A 12601-nucleotide genomic window follows, 5' to 3' on the forward strand; every position below is an offset into this window, starting at 1 on the left:
AAACCAAATATGCTTGCTTCCAATATATTGTTCACAAATATGTCATATTGTTCTTGACAATAAATTTCATATAGTTTCAAAATAAATTCTATTATTTTTATAACTTACCTGTTCTACGTGGAGTTGACAACTTTTATTGTTTAACGGTCCTCGTCCCGTTACTAATTGGTTGGACATGGGTTTTTTGTGAGTCCCGCTTAGGTTTAACGGGCGTAACTTTCAAGTGTTTCTAATCTAATTGTGTGCGTGTGTGAGTTACTTTCGTTTCGGAAAAAAAAAAACTTTTATTGTTAGTTTTTTCATAAAGCAGTATAGATGCGGTATAACAATTTTTTTTGGGGTAAAAATTTGACAGCTACGGTACAACAAAATTTTAGACAACTCTGAAAGAGAAACACCATTCAAACGGACCCACTATTGAGTTAATTACTTAGATTATTGGGCCTGTTTGTAAGTATAGTTTTTTAGCAAGTTTGTATTATACTAGTTTTTTAATAATTTTTGCTACAGGCAAAAACTTATCAAAATTTTTAGGGTTAATCACATTTTATTCCCTTAAAGAATACCTCATTTCTCAGTTTACCCCATAACCTTTAACTTTGCTCATTTAACCCCCTTTAGGACAAAATTGCCCTTGCATTATTTTGACTTTTCATTTACCTTGTTTTCCTTTTTTTTATTTCTTTTTTTCTTTCTTCTTTATTTAATTCTTTTTCTTTCCCACAAAAATCTTCACCTTAATGATTGAAATTAAAAAAGAGGAATTGCAGATATCTATCTTCTCCTTAAATGATTAAAAAATATTCAAATCACTTTCCTAAAATACAATTTTTTTAGTCTTTCAATTCTTTTAATTTTGAATTTTTCTCTTTCCTTTCTAGTTTCTCATTTTATTCTCAAGAAAATATTATGAGATAATGGGTCCCCATTTTGATGGTTCCTGCAGTTGCTTCCAATATGATATGCGGGGATGGATTGTAGATTCTCCCTTCATCGGTTCTAGTTTTATTCAAAGTTAACCCACCAATCTCCATGAATTCAGTTTTGCATACTCATTTGAATTCATTTTTGCTAACTAAGTTATCAATTTATACCATCATTAGTTTTAAATATTTACTTATAATGCTTAATAAGCTTAATTATTAATTTTTTTCATCCGTACTCTATGTCGTAAAATTACATACTATTTAATAATTGAATAATAAGAATATAAAAATTTGAACTAAGTATTATAAAAATTAACATAAAAATTTAATGCAAATTTTTGAACCCCTAGTATTTTTTTTCATGTGTAAATTTAATATTTCATTTTGGAAAGGTAGGAAAAGACGTTAAAATTTGTCATAAATTAGTAATGCTAAAAAATGAGCAAATTAACAAACAAAAAGAAAATAAAATGATAAGATAAAACCGACAAATAATAATAATGATAAGGAGCACAATAGCTGGACGTAATAATTTCCGTAGTATAGTGTAGCTGTTGCAAAAAATTTGTAAGGTTGGTACAGTAGTTAAATGGACAAAAATGATTTATGCTAATACACCATTGTATATCAAAAGTTTTTTTTTTTTTTGAAAAAAGCAAAAGGTTTTTAATTGCCAAGCATTTGGTTACAATCTTGGATTATTTAGATATCAATATCAGACTTAGGACTGCAAACGAACCGAGTCGCTCGAATGTCAGACTTAAGGCTGCAAACGAACCGAGCCGCTCGCGAGCGGCTTGAGTCAAGCTCGACTCGAGCTCAAAATATTAAGCTCGCTCGCGAGCTCGAGTATATATATTTTTTATTTTTTTATTTTAAGTATATATATATTTTATTTTTTTTAATTTTAATAGTAAAATTACATATATATCCTTAATATTTTATTATTTATTAAGAAAAAAATATTATTTTATTTATTTTTTAAAAAATAAAATAATTATTTTTTTATTTTTTTCGAGCTCGAGCTCGAGCTTGAAATTGTCAGCTCGTCGAGCTCGAGCTCGAGTTCGAGTTCAATGAAATTATGTCGAGACTTGACTCGATTAAGAGCTCGAGTTCGAGTTCAATGAAATTATGTCGAGACTTGACTCGATTAAGTCAAAACTCGATTCGCCTCGACTCGTTTCCAGCCCTAATTAGACTAGAATGCATCAAGAGTAATAATGGAAGCAAAACAATTAATCGTGAATTGTAAGCTTCCAGTATCTGACCCATTGCCAGAGTCTTTTTTTTTGTTTCGCTTTTCATGTCAGCAGCCATGTTATTTGTTTTTAAAAAGTTGCATGTGGGCTGCTGGGATTTTGTTTTTTTTTGGGCTGCTGGGCTTACATAGTTTCTGTCCACAATTTTTTTTTGCGGTTTTCCTTTTTTTGAACAATAATCTGAGCAATTAGTCCCACTATTGCAAGGGAAATTTCCTTTCAGCAACCTTGCCGGGTCCCTATCTTGGAAACTTTGTTTGTGCAAACAATGACAGAGGTATTGTCCATACTCTTATCATTTTAGATTAGCCAATACTTCGAAATTTATTTTGTAACCAGACTAATAAGACAATAATTAGTTTTTCAGAATTTAGATGCTGGGTCAATGTAGCCTAGATTTTGCACTAGAAAAAGTTAATTTAATTTAGTTGAATGACAATGCGACTATTTTCTAACATAAATGAAAATTGTTGAACGTTACCTAAGGTACTGTTTATAATAAAACTTTTCTTATATTCGAATAAACTAAAAATATATTGTTTACAAAATGTCTCGTTGAAGGAGGAGTTCAGATATTAATGTTTTGAAATAAATATACAAGCTTAGAGGCCCCCTGCCTTCTCTCTGCTTCTTTAAGTTCCGTCCTCCCTCCGTTGCCGGAAAAAATTTAAAAATAAAAAGGGGAAACACCGAGGGGAATAAATTTCCTCTAAGCTTGAACATCTTTTGGATTAACTTCAAGTTTAGAAACTTTGTCCCTTAATTTACCTTTAAAGAACCTTAAATTTCTGTAGCGGTCAACTCGTCTAAATATGTTGAATGAGTATTTATTATACTGTAATTTATAAGTAGATGGCGTGTGTGTAGATAGTAGATTACGTGTAATAGTTGGTACTTACTACTTGATAATGGATCCAGCAGCCCTCGTGTAAGTTGTGAATGTAATCTAAACCAGGGAAGAAGATGAGATAGCGCAAGTGCGGTCGTCAGCCATGTTGTGCCCTTTCCTGATTCGTATACTAGTCAGGAGAACCTAAGGAGGCTTGACTAGGGCTGTGTTCGAGTCGAGTCGAGCTCGAGCAGTGACTCGAGGTAAAATAACTAAGCTCGAGATCGAGCTCGCCGTTATGTTATTCGAGTTCGAACTCGAACTCGAGTTTAATTAAATGTAATCAATTGAAATTAAGCTTATTCGAGCTCAATCAAACCTAATCAAGCTCACGTAATAAAAATTAATATTTTATATATCATTTTAAATAAGGATATTATTGACATTTCACAATGATAAAAATTAAAATATATATTATAAAAAATTCGATTAGGCTCGTCGAGATTTCGAGTGCAAAATATTAAAACTCAAACTCGACCCGTTGCTTCTATCAAGCAGCTAGAACTCGAGCTCGAGTTCAATCAATCGCGAACTCGAGTCAAGTTACTCAATTCAGTAGCAGCCCTAGGCCTGACTAGATAAGGGAATGTTATGACACAACTTTTGAATTTTTTTTTTAATGTAAATGGGATTTAAATCCCACTTACAGCCCAAAGAGAGACTTAAAGTCCCTTCCTGCTGGCCATTAATCCAACCGCTGGCTCAGTGGCTGTATACTGGTCTATACCTTAGTGGGGTGTTTTCATGCATACCGAGCAAACGTTCAAGTAACTTAACCTCCTCTCTATGAATTGAAACTTAGCAGGTTGAGGTTCAAACTCCTTCTGTACTTGAAGTCGGACTTGAAACTAGTGCACTCTTTACTTTATTTTAGAATTGGGATTTTCTCCCTTAATTCAGTTAGACCCTCCGCTCACATGGATTAGAGCGGTCTCTAATGTAGGAGGATAGTGTAGGAGTTACGGGTTGATCGAGAAAAAAAATTGATCAAGTCTAAGATGTTTACGTGTCCAACTACGCTGGTCAATTCGTCATTTGATGACGTTGGATCGTGACGCACAAAAGGTCATCATCCATTCCTACTTGCGGCTACTGATTAATACACTGCTTAATGCGTTATTGGTCAAAGCTAAGACCTCAAGGGGTCCGCGGCTGGTTCTAGAGAAGAAGATCTGAGTTGCTAACCTTCAGCACCAGATTTCTACCCATAAAGATTGAGTGATGGACGACCGTACGTTACATGAGGGCCCACCAAAATCTTCGTTTTCATCCTTTTTGTGTTACAATCCCACAAGTTTTCTAGATCTAAGACCCAAGATGCATCCAGGCCCAATGTCTTGTTCGTTTGTTTATCTAGGTCTCTTTACTTTTTCTAATTATCTTTTTTTTTTTTATTCTATAATTAATTATTCATATTTATTCTCTTCCTTTTAGCATTATATAGTAATTAGTTATCCACGTCCATTTATACAATTTGTATCATTCTAAGTAAGTAAGGGAGAGTCGCCCTCCCCCGGACAGATCGACTGGTTTCCATAGTCCCCTCGTAAGGGACTGGTCACTGGTTCGACCGCCGGGGAGCTACGCGCTGTGAACTTTGGGGCGGGGCTCTCACAGCCGTAGGAGATTAGTTGGGTCCAATGATTTCAGATATTTCTGTGTCGATAAAAAAAAAAAAAAGAAGTAAGTAAGGGGAGAGTCACTTAATAACAATAGTATTATATGTAGTTAGGTAGACGTATAAATATTCTACTAACATATATTACTAGTATAACATATGCATCCAGAAAAATAACTCCACAGACGATGCTTCCTGCTTGTTACTAATTCAACGTAAATTCATTCTCCAGAGTCCTCACAGGGAAACCGCCCATCATCTTGGTGGTCAGTCAGGCACGAGATGAACACCGCCACAGCTCCGCCTTCATGCATGGCGGGCACCACCCTGAATTGGCGCAACACTCCACCAACAACCCTCCGCATTTGCAAGAAAGCCCATTCTTTCCCGAGACGAATTCTGGGTCCAGCCTGAATTACAGGATAATTATATATGAATCTTTACCCACAAATTTCCATTTTCCAGGAGACAATGCATCCCTCTCCAACCACCTCTCGCGCCGGAAGGATTCCCAATCCGACCCCCGCACAGCCTCCAGTCTCCCCATTGCGTGAGGATGGTAGCTAACCCTGGTACCCTTCCTCACTACTGTCCCACCTGGCAAAACATCCATTTTTTGCCGCTTCCTTCGTATCCACGGGAACTGGTGGATACAGTCTCATATAAAATGAGATTCATGCCTCTCTCTGATCTCTCCCAGAGAGTTCTCTTTTCGACCTCTGGGTGGCTGAACACTAACCAGAAGAGCCATGTCAATGGAGCAGATGCGGTGTCCCGACTGGCTAAGATAAAGCTTATCGCCATATCGGTCACGAAACTTCCATGAGAGTGACCAGAGCTGAAGCATCGCAACAAGAGATCAACCGATTCTAATTCTGATTTTTCTTTCAGTTCTTGCTTCTTTTCTTTAGAAAAATCACGAACTTGATGGACAGCTGACCTGAGTTTCTTCTCTGAGCCAATATTTAACGCCCGCTTGACTTTCCAAATCAAAGGAAAGGGCGAACTGAATATGTCCCTGCTAATCCGAGTTGCATTTTCGAAAGCAGCCGCAGATTTGGCCTCTGGGAGAGATGGCAACAGATGCTGAGGATCGTACCCGAAAGCTATTCTGCAGATGTTATCAGATGCAAATCTCTCAAGTATGTCTTGGATATGATCTTGGGAGCCCAGAGCTGGACTTGCTTGTAAAAGTAATTTTGATCATCTTAATGTTCAACATTGTTTGTAAATTTAGTAGTACAAGAACAATGTGGATGGTTTATCTTGTTATATATGATTGGTTCTACACTGCGTTGCTGCATGCCGCAGCTAGCCGCTTATATATATATATATATATATATATATATAGCTGCATTTATATCATTGCCAGAATTGTCTACTTAATTTCACCAGTTTCCACTATTCTGGATTTCTTTCTTAGTTTTATATTAGCTAAAGTCTCCATTAGTCTTTCTTCGGGTCCCAACTTTCACTCCTTGGAACTTAACTCTGCCCTTGCGTCATTGCATGTGTAATACCTTGCAAACTTCGGACTCATGTGAAGTCATTTTTCTCTTGATCTTGGAGTCAATAATTCTAATGGTCAATTGTGCATTTTCAAGGTTGATTAAGATTCTTATTATTCTTGTTGCTATTAGAAAGTTTTTTACTCCGTTCATGTCAATCATAGGAGCAGGGAAAAGATTCAACTTCTGAATGCAGCACAATGCTGTACATCTGCATTAGATATGGCAAGGCCCTAACCTTTGGAACAATTTCAAGATAGCAACTGTTCAATTATAACTTCTAATCAACGGAATGTATACTGAATTCCTTATCGTACGGCAGAACTAAAATTACAAGTAGCATTTTTTCCTGAGAAATTAGTCCTTGCTATTTTTGGGGGAAAAAATTTTCACTGGTGTTGACCAGATTTCACTAATTCTTTGCCGGTCGGTTTTCTAAGTAAGCTTGGACCGGACACCCAACTGATTTTCAGTTCATCAGTTGAACCAGCCAGCATCTGCATGGACCGGACATCGTTCCATTCCTTCTCACTCGTACAATAATATGGCCTAATTTGTTAGTAAGCACCAGATCAGCTCTCATTTCTTGAGCAAACTCCAACATGATACCTACAGCTACTCTCAATGCATGTGCACATAAGCACACACGGAAGCACCAGTACTTGCATCGTATCAATCAATCTCTTTCTACCCCCACTGCCCAGAACAAAATCAAGACCACGATGAAGGCCACGGAGCAGACAAAGATCATTGTAGAATTTCGCGCATGGCATCCAGGTAACAAAAGGAAGCTAACAGTTGGAGCTTCTCAGAATGGAGAAACCAACACAATGTGCATTGAATGAATCAGCCCGACTTCAAAACTACTCCGAGGACTTTTCCGCATTTACATAGTGCCCGAACTTTGGGAGGCAATTAAAACCATATACACAGTAAAATTGATCAATATCCAAATTCTCTTTACATAGATCCCAACAAAATTTTCTAAAATCAAAGACATGATTAACCTGCTAAACTCACACTTCGATTCAGCTCAACGTGGAAAACAAAGCTTTATCCAGATTTCAGGAAAAACAAAACAAAATTGCAGTTGGGGATTTGCATTCGTTCAAATAAGACATTCCTGATCCCAGCTATCCCTCGCTTTAATAAAAATTTAGTTTGGCACTTTTGAACAAACCTTGTGTTTATGGCAGACAACCAGAATGCAACTGAAATCCTGTATGTCACGGATTCCAGCAATGATACTGATCATGTTTCTCTGTCCAGCTCCTGCAATTCTGCATGCATCTGGAAAACTTAGATTCTTGAAGATATCAAACTTTGTAACAAGAAGCATATAGAGCTAAAGGAATTTGCAGTAATATTTGTTCCAACAACCAGAGAAGTTCATAAAGGCAAAACATGCATATTAAAATCAGTTATCTTGCGACCAATTTGATAAAAGAAATGTAAAATCTCATCCATTCATTTTATATATATATAAAAGAATATATAATTCCAACAAATAATTGCATTCGAGTTCCAACAAAAATAGGAAATCTTGTAGGAAGTAGGAATAAACATCACGGACAATAAATTTTGAAAATTATCATCTTCTTGATTCCGATGCATCTCTTGAAAGTCAAACTATGACATTATAATGCAAAACCTTTCAATTTAGTAGCCAAAAATTTTTGAATGCCATGGTGTTTGTAACCCGATTTGTTGCCTAGAAAAGTAATAACGTGATGCACAATTTTTTTTTTGTGGGGTTAATTCGAGAATCTATCGCATAAATTAGACTCACTATCTTTGCTGAATAACTTATCCACTGACATATAAATTGATACTTGGAAACAGTAAAATATGTACTCACTGGCACATTGCAGGACAAAGTGGAGACAAGTAAACATTTGTTAGCCTAGCCAACCATCATGGCAGGGATGGTAGATTACACTTCAGGCCTATACATTAGTTAACCTAGCACTTATTATTAGCCAAGCATAATGCTTCATGCATAAAATATACTTTATCACTTACTTCGCAAGTGGGGCATAGCAACCTCAAGGGATGGATAGGCACCTTTTCTTGAACTCAATTTTACGTAGTTCTTGTAATTGATAAGCTATCTCCTGAATAAACTGCAATCCATCATTCCCATTCCGGAGTGAGTTCAAAGCATGCTTGATAATATCCCGGTCCATCTCAAGTGCTTCCAACCTGCTTTTAAGGTCAATAAATTCACTCTCAAAGGTATCTAATTTTCTTACACCTCCATTTGTGGATAAATTTTCCTGGCTAACATCCAGATAATCACTTTCTTCACAAAGAAGTTGATTTTCTTGAACTAATTTAGCAGACACATCCCCCCCAGAGATTCCATTTGGTGCACACAAATCATTATGCAATGACAATGCACACTCTCCTTTTTGATGGCTTATCTGAGTTTGAGTATCATAAGGCAGCTTCTCATCATCCTCAACCCTTTTGGTTGCATGTTCAGCAAATTCGCCATTTGCCAAGTTTATATGCACCCAATTACTAGAAATATGATGAAACTTCTTCTCTAACTTTTCCAGACACAGCGAAATATATAGTTTTTCATCCTCAAAATCCAGCTCTGAGTTACTTAACTGTCTAGGTTTATCACTTCCTTTCAATGCATTGTCAGATTTTGAATCATCAGTGGCAATGTCGCCATTTTCAACGGGAAGCAGATGATATTTCTCACCTGTCTTGCTTTCTGCTTTAGCATTGCTGGTTTCATTACAGTGATAATCTATCTCAGGTCCTTCTAAAATATTATTCCTATATATCTCTACTTCAGCTTCCAAATCTTGCACCTCTTTCTCTCTTTCAGCAAGAAGATCATTAGCCTTTTCCAGTGCCTCCATATCATATTCTGCCTGCTCCTCCATCATTCTTAAGTACTGCAAGGCTTCCATATGTAGTGCTGCCTTTTCCTCTTGCAATCTTGTGATCATGGCCATTGCCTGGTTTGCAGCTATTGCAGCAGCATTTCTTTCTTCTTCCAATTCCTTAAACATAGCTTTCATGCATCTCCTGTCATAGTCAACCTGTCGTTTTAACCTTTCAAGAAGAGTTTCACCCTCAATTTCTTTGACACTGATTCCATCCAGAGATTCATGATCAGAATCATGTCTTTCCAATGCAGCAGCCATTTGAACCGTATCTATTGCATCAGAGCCCAAAGCATCACTTTTTAGGAGGGCATCACAATGAGCTCTGGGACTTCTGTCTTTTGGTGATAGGTCCACATTCGACGAAGATATTTGTGAAGGTGATCTCAGAGCTTCTTCTACTCTTCCAGAATCATTGGTTTTATGTGGCTCTGCAAGGACATCAGGTTCCGGTTTTTGTTTATTAGTAGAAGCTGATTTGTTGGCTGAGTTGACATTCCTGGACATTGTAGGATTACAATCATCTGTAAATCCTGCTCCTATTTTGTGCTTAGCAAGTGAGCTGTTCCCATTCACACTGCAGCCTGTTGCCTCTGCCGCTGTAAGCCATTGGCCAGATCAGAGATAAGCCAAATGCAACAAGATAAATGCATTGAGCAAACTGATTTTAGAGTATCATCAGGAGCTATTCAGAATGAAAGTGCAAAACACTCACCCACCCCCCCCCCCAAAACAAAAACACACTCCATGCTGGTGCACAGACAGACGCAGGCGCATGCACAACCACACTGAGAGAGAGAGAGAGAGATAACTTCCACTTACACTTCTCAGAAATTTTCACGACATTGGATGATGAAAGAACACTGTTAAGTGAAAGAAGCTCGGAGAGTATAGACAGGTCGGAAGGTTGTGGGAAAGCAGCAATTGGCTTGTCCGTCTCTACTGACTGGGGAATATCATCCAATGAAACAAGCTCTGGCAATGCAGCAGAAGTAGTAGGCTTTGGATTGGATTGTATCCAATTAAGTTCTTCCAAACCATGCTTCATAAAAGCACCTGATTCCAAGTGACCAACATGGTTGGCCTCACTTGATTCAAGCTGCACGGGTTGATCAAGAAGTGAAGGCAATGGTTCAGGAGTTTGGCAATTCTGGTTTACTGGAATTGAATCACCTGCTAGTGCCTTAGGCACTTTTCTTGTAACCAATTGGATGTTAGATTCTGCCCCAAAATTATTGTTTCCATGAGATGTTGAAGTTGCATCGTCATCATCAGAAAATGGGACCTCTGACTCTGAATCAGAAGTAATCTTCAACTCTGTGTAACCCACGTGAGACAGAGAGTCAACACAAGTACTCCCACCAGGACAAGGGGCCGATGGCCCTGAAAACTTATCCCTTAATCTCTTCAGGCTATCACGACGGCTGAAACGACTACGACCTGGCACACGAGGTAATGGAGGTTTGACATTGGCTTTAGAAGCGCCATATCCAACTGGGGCGACCTCGAGCAACCTTTGAGCATTTGATTTAACCCTTAATATCTTGTTGCAACAAGAGCAGGTCCTTGGACCTGAAGAATCAGAGATGACACTCTTGTTCAAAAGAAGGCTCTTCAGACCAGATTCATCAGTATCTACCCCTAGTTTCGCAACCAAAAACCGGCACGATTCTGAATTAGATTTGTTCCTCCTAGCCAACGACATGAGACAGTCTTCACACGTGGTATCAACATCAGCAAGTTTACAATGGTTGTGACAGTACACTAAAGATGATATCTCTTCTCTGTGATTGCAACATAATAAACTCCGATAGTATCCATGTTTATTTATCCCAAAAACATGCTCAATCCTAGAGCACAGCAGACATGGTGTTTGCAAATTGCAGTAATGCGCAAATTTTGTTAGCAAATATGACAGAGTAGCATCAACAAACAGCATAAATATGAGGAACCATTCACAAGCTGCAGAAGTTAAGAGAGTCATAAATCTCCGATGATTTCTCAGCCTAACAGATGAATTCCCCATGGCAGCCATTCTCAGGAGAACAAATCTCGATATCACATTAAGTTTCCAACTTGATCATACCAGTAACTAGAGCTCAGTAACACCGAAAATCCTGATTCCTCAAGCAAATATCAATCAATCCCTCGTGTGATGGTACACTGTAAGAAAACAAAAGCCGTCAGGACAACCCTAAATTCATTGTTCAAGTACAAGAATTGTACCCAATCGTCGTACACTAGCCAAAACATAAACTTAGGTATTAATATCTGGGGAAAAAAAAGGTTATATCCATGAACCAATATCAAAAAAGCATCAAAATTTGAATTGCAGGTTGATCAAAGAGTGATCATTAGAAGCGCAACCCTAAGTTTATCAGTTCAAAATGAATCAAGGGGGATCAAATACACGAGTAAATTTGCAGAGAACTAATGCAAACAATGTACATTGGGGCCATATCTAAATTAGCCCAAGAGGGCAGAAAGAAAGTGGAATTTGTGAGATAGATTCTTAAAGCAAAAAAAAAAAAAGGAAAGAAAAGAAAAAGAGAGAGAGAGTGAGAGAACTTTCCTTCAAGAAAGATTGTGCACTGTAACAACATAAAAATCGATTGTGAGATTAAACAAAGCAATAGAGGAGATAATTCAAACCTGGTTACGGTGGAATTGAGGATGGAGAAAGAGGAACAGGAGGAGGAGGTGATGGACATCAGATGATGGCGATCACCATCATTAGTCATGATTATGATTTATGAGGGGGTGCGTGGGGGGGAAAATAGGAAATTAAACGGATAAAAATGAAAAATGAATGAATGATCCCGCGAAAATTACATGGAGGTCCCTGCCCCGGAAATTGACTGACCGTTGAAACCAACTGAATTTCAGTTTCCCACTTTGTAGTCGCCTGCTTAAAACCTAGGCTCCGACAAGGGGAAACTAAGGGGGGGGGAAAAAAAAAACCCCCTCCATATTCTGTAAGTGTAAGCTTTTACTTTCTCCTTTTTAATTTTTTTTTATTGGAGAAAGGAGGCGTGGGCGGGGCCAATGGGTTTCCAAGTAAATTTACTGGGCACCTTTTGTTTTTCTTGGAAAAAAAAATGCGCAATATACAAAGGGTGCTCATAAAGTTGCAATCATGGACTACCAACATGTACGTCTATTTCTAGGTGGCATATTCGCGAAAAGTGAAATGATATATTTTTTAAATTTTTATTTGAAAGTATTAGTCAATTAGCTATAAGGTCCTCGTTACGATTTTTAAGTTCTTTGATTCCCATTTATCCATTGTAAAGTTTGGAATCTCCAAAATGCATATGAGTCTTTTCTTTTATTGTGATTATGAAGAGTTTTAAATGCACTGCTTTCTTATGATGAATTTTGCTGTTTAATAACAAGAGCAATTCAAAATATTCGGCATAAGAATATGTATAGGTGTATGGAAGACGAAAAAGGCTCTGGAAATTCAATCATCCGCTAGTTAATGCATCCACGTGA

General features: G+C 37.6%; 1 protein-coding gene and 1 pseudogene across 2 annotated transcripts; both read right to left on the reverse strand.

Annotated features, from left to right (window-relative positions):
• Positions 1-4916: 4916 nt before the first annotated feature.
• On the reverse strand, positions 4917-7542 carry LOC140006052 (cytochrome P450 94A1-like; annotated as a pseudogene).
• On the reverse strand, positions 7060-12051 carry LOC113715437 (probable myosin-binding protein 4). 2 transcript variants are annotated; one of them, XM_027239635.2, is made up of 4 exons: positions 11759-12051; positions 9929-11269; positions 8226-9705; positions 7060-7483 (listed from the first exon to the last, which is right to left on the reverse strand). In XM_027239635.2, the coding sequence occupies exons 2-3, from the start codon at positions 11139-11141 to the stop codon at positions 8249-8251; spliced, it is 2670 nt and encodes an 889-aa protein (XP_027095436.1). In that variant the 5' UTR covers positions 11142-11269; positions 11759-12051; the 3' UTR covers positions 7060-7483; positions 8226-8248. The 2 variants fall into 2 exon arrangements, with proteins under 2 accessions (XP_027095436.1, XP_027095448.1); XM_027239647.2 differs by having other exon boundaries at positions 7060-7493.
• Positions 12052-12601: the final 550 nt, after the last annotated feature.

The sequence above is a fragment of the Coffea arabica genome, chromosome 1c (genome assembly GCF_036785885.1).
Source record: "Coffea arabica cultivar ET-39 chromosome 1c, Coffea Arabica ET-39 HiFi, whole genome shotgun sequence".
Lineage (NCBI taxonomy): Eukaryota > Viridiplantae > Streptophyta > Magnoliopsida > Gentianales > Rubiaceae > Coffea > Coffea arabica.

What these genes read in the sequence shown, in the direction of transcription:
- LOC113715437 (XM_027239635.2), bottom strand. Translation starts at nt 11,141, where the DNA reads ATGGCTGCCATGGGGAATTCATCTGTTAGGCTGAGAAATCATCGGAGA. An exon ending in CGTGAAAATTTCTGAGAAGT is followed by an intron (nt 9,706 to 9,928) that starts GTAAGTGGAAGT and finishes AATGGCTTACAG; the next exon opens with CGGCAGAGGCAACAGGCTGC.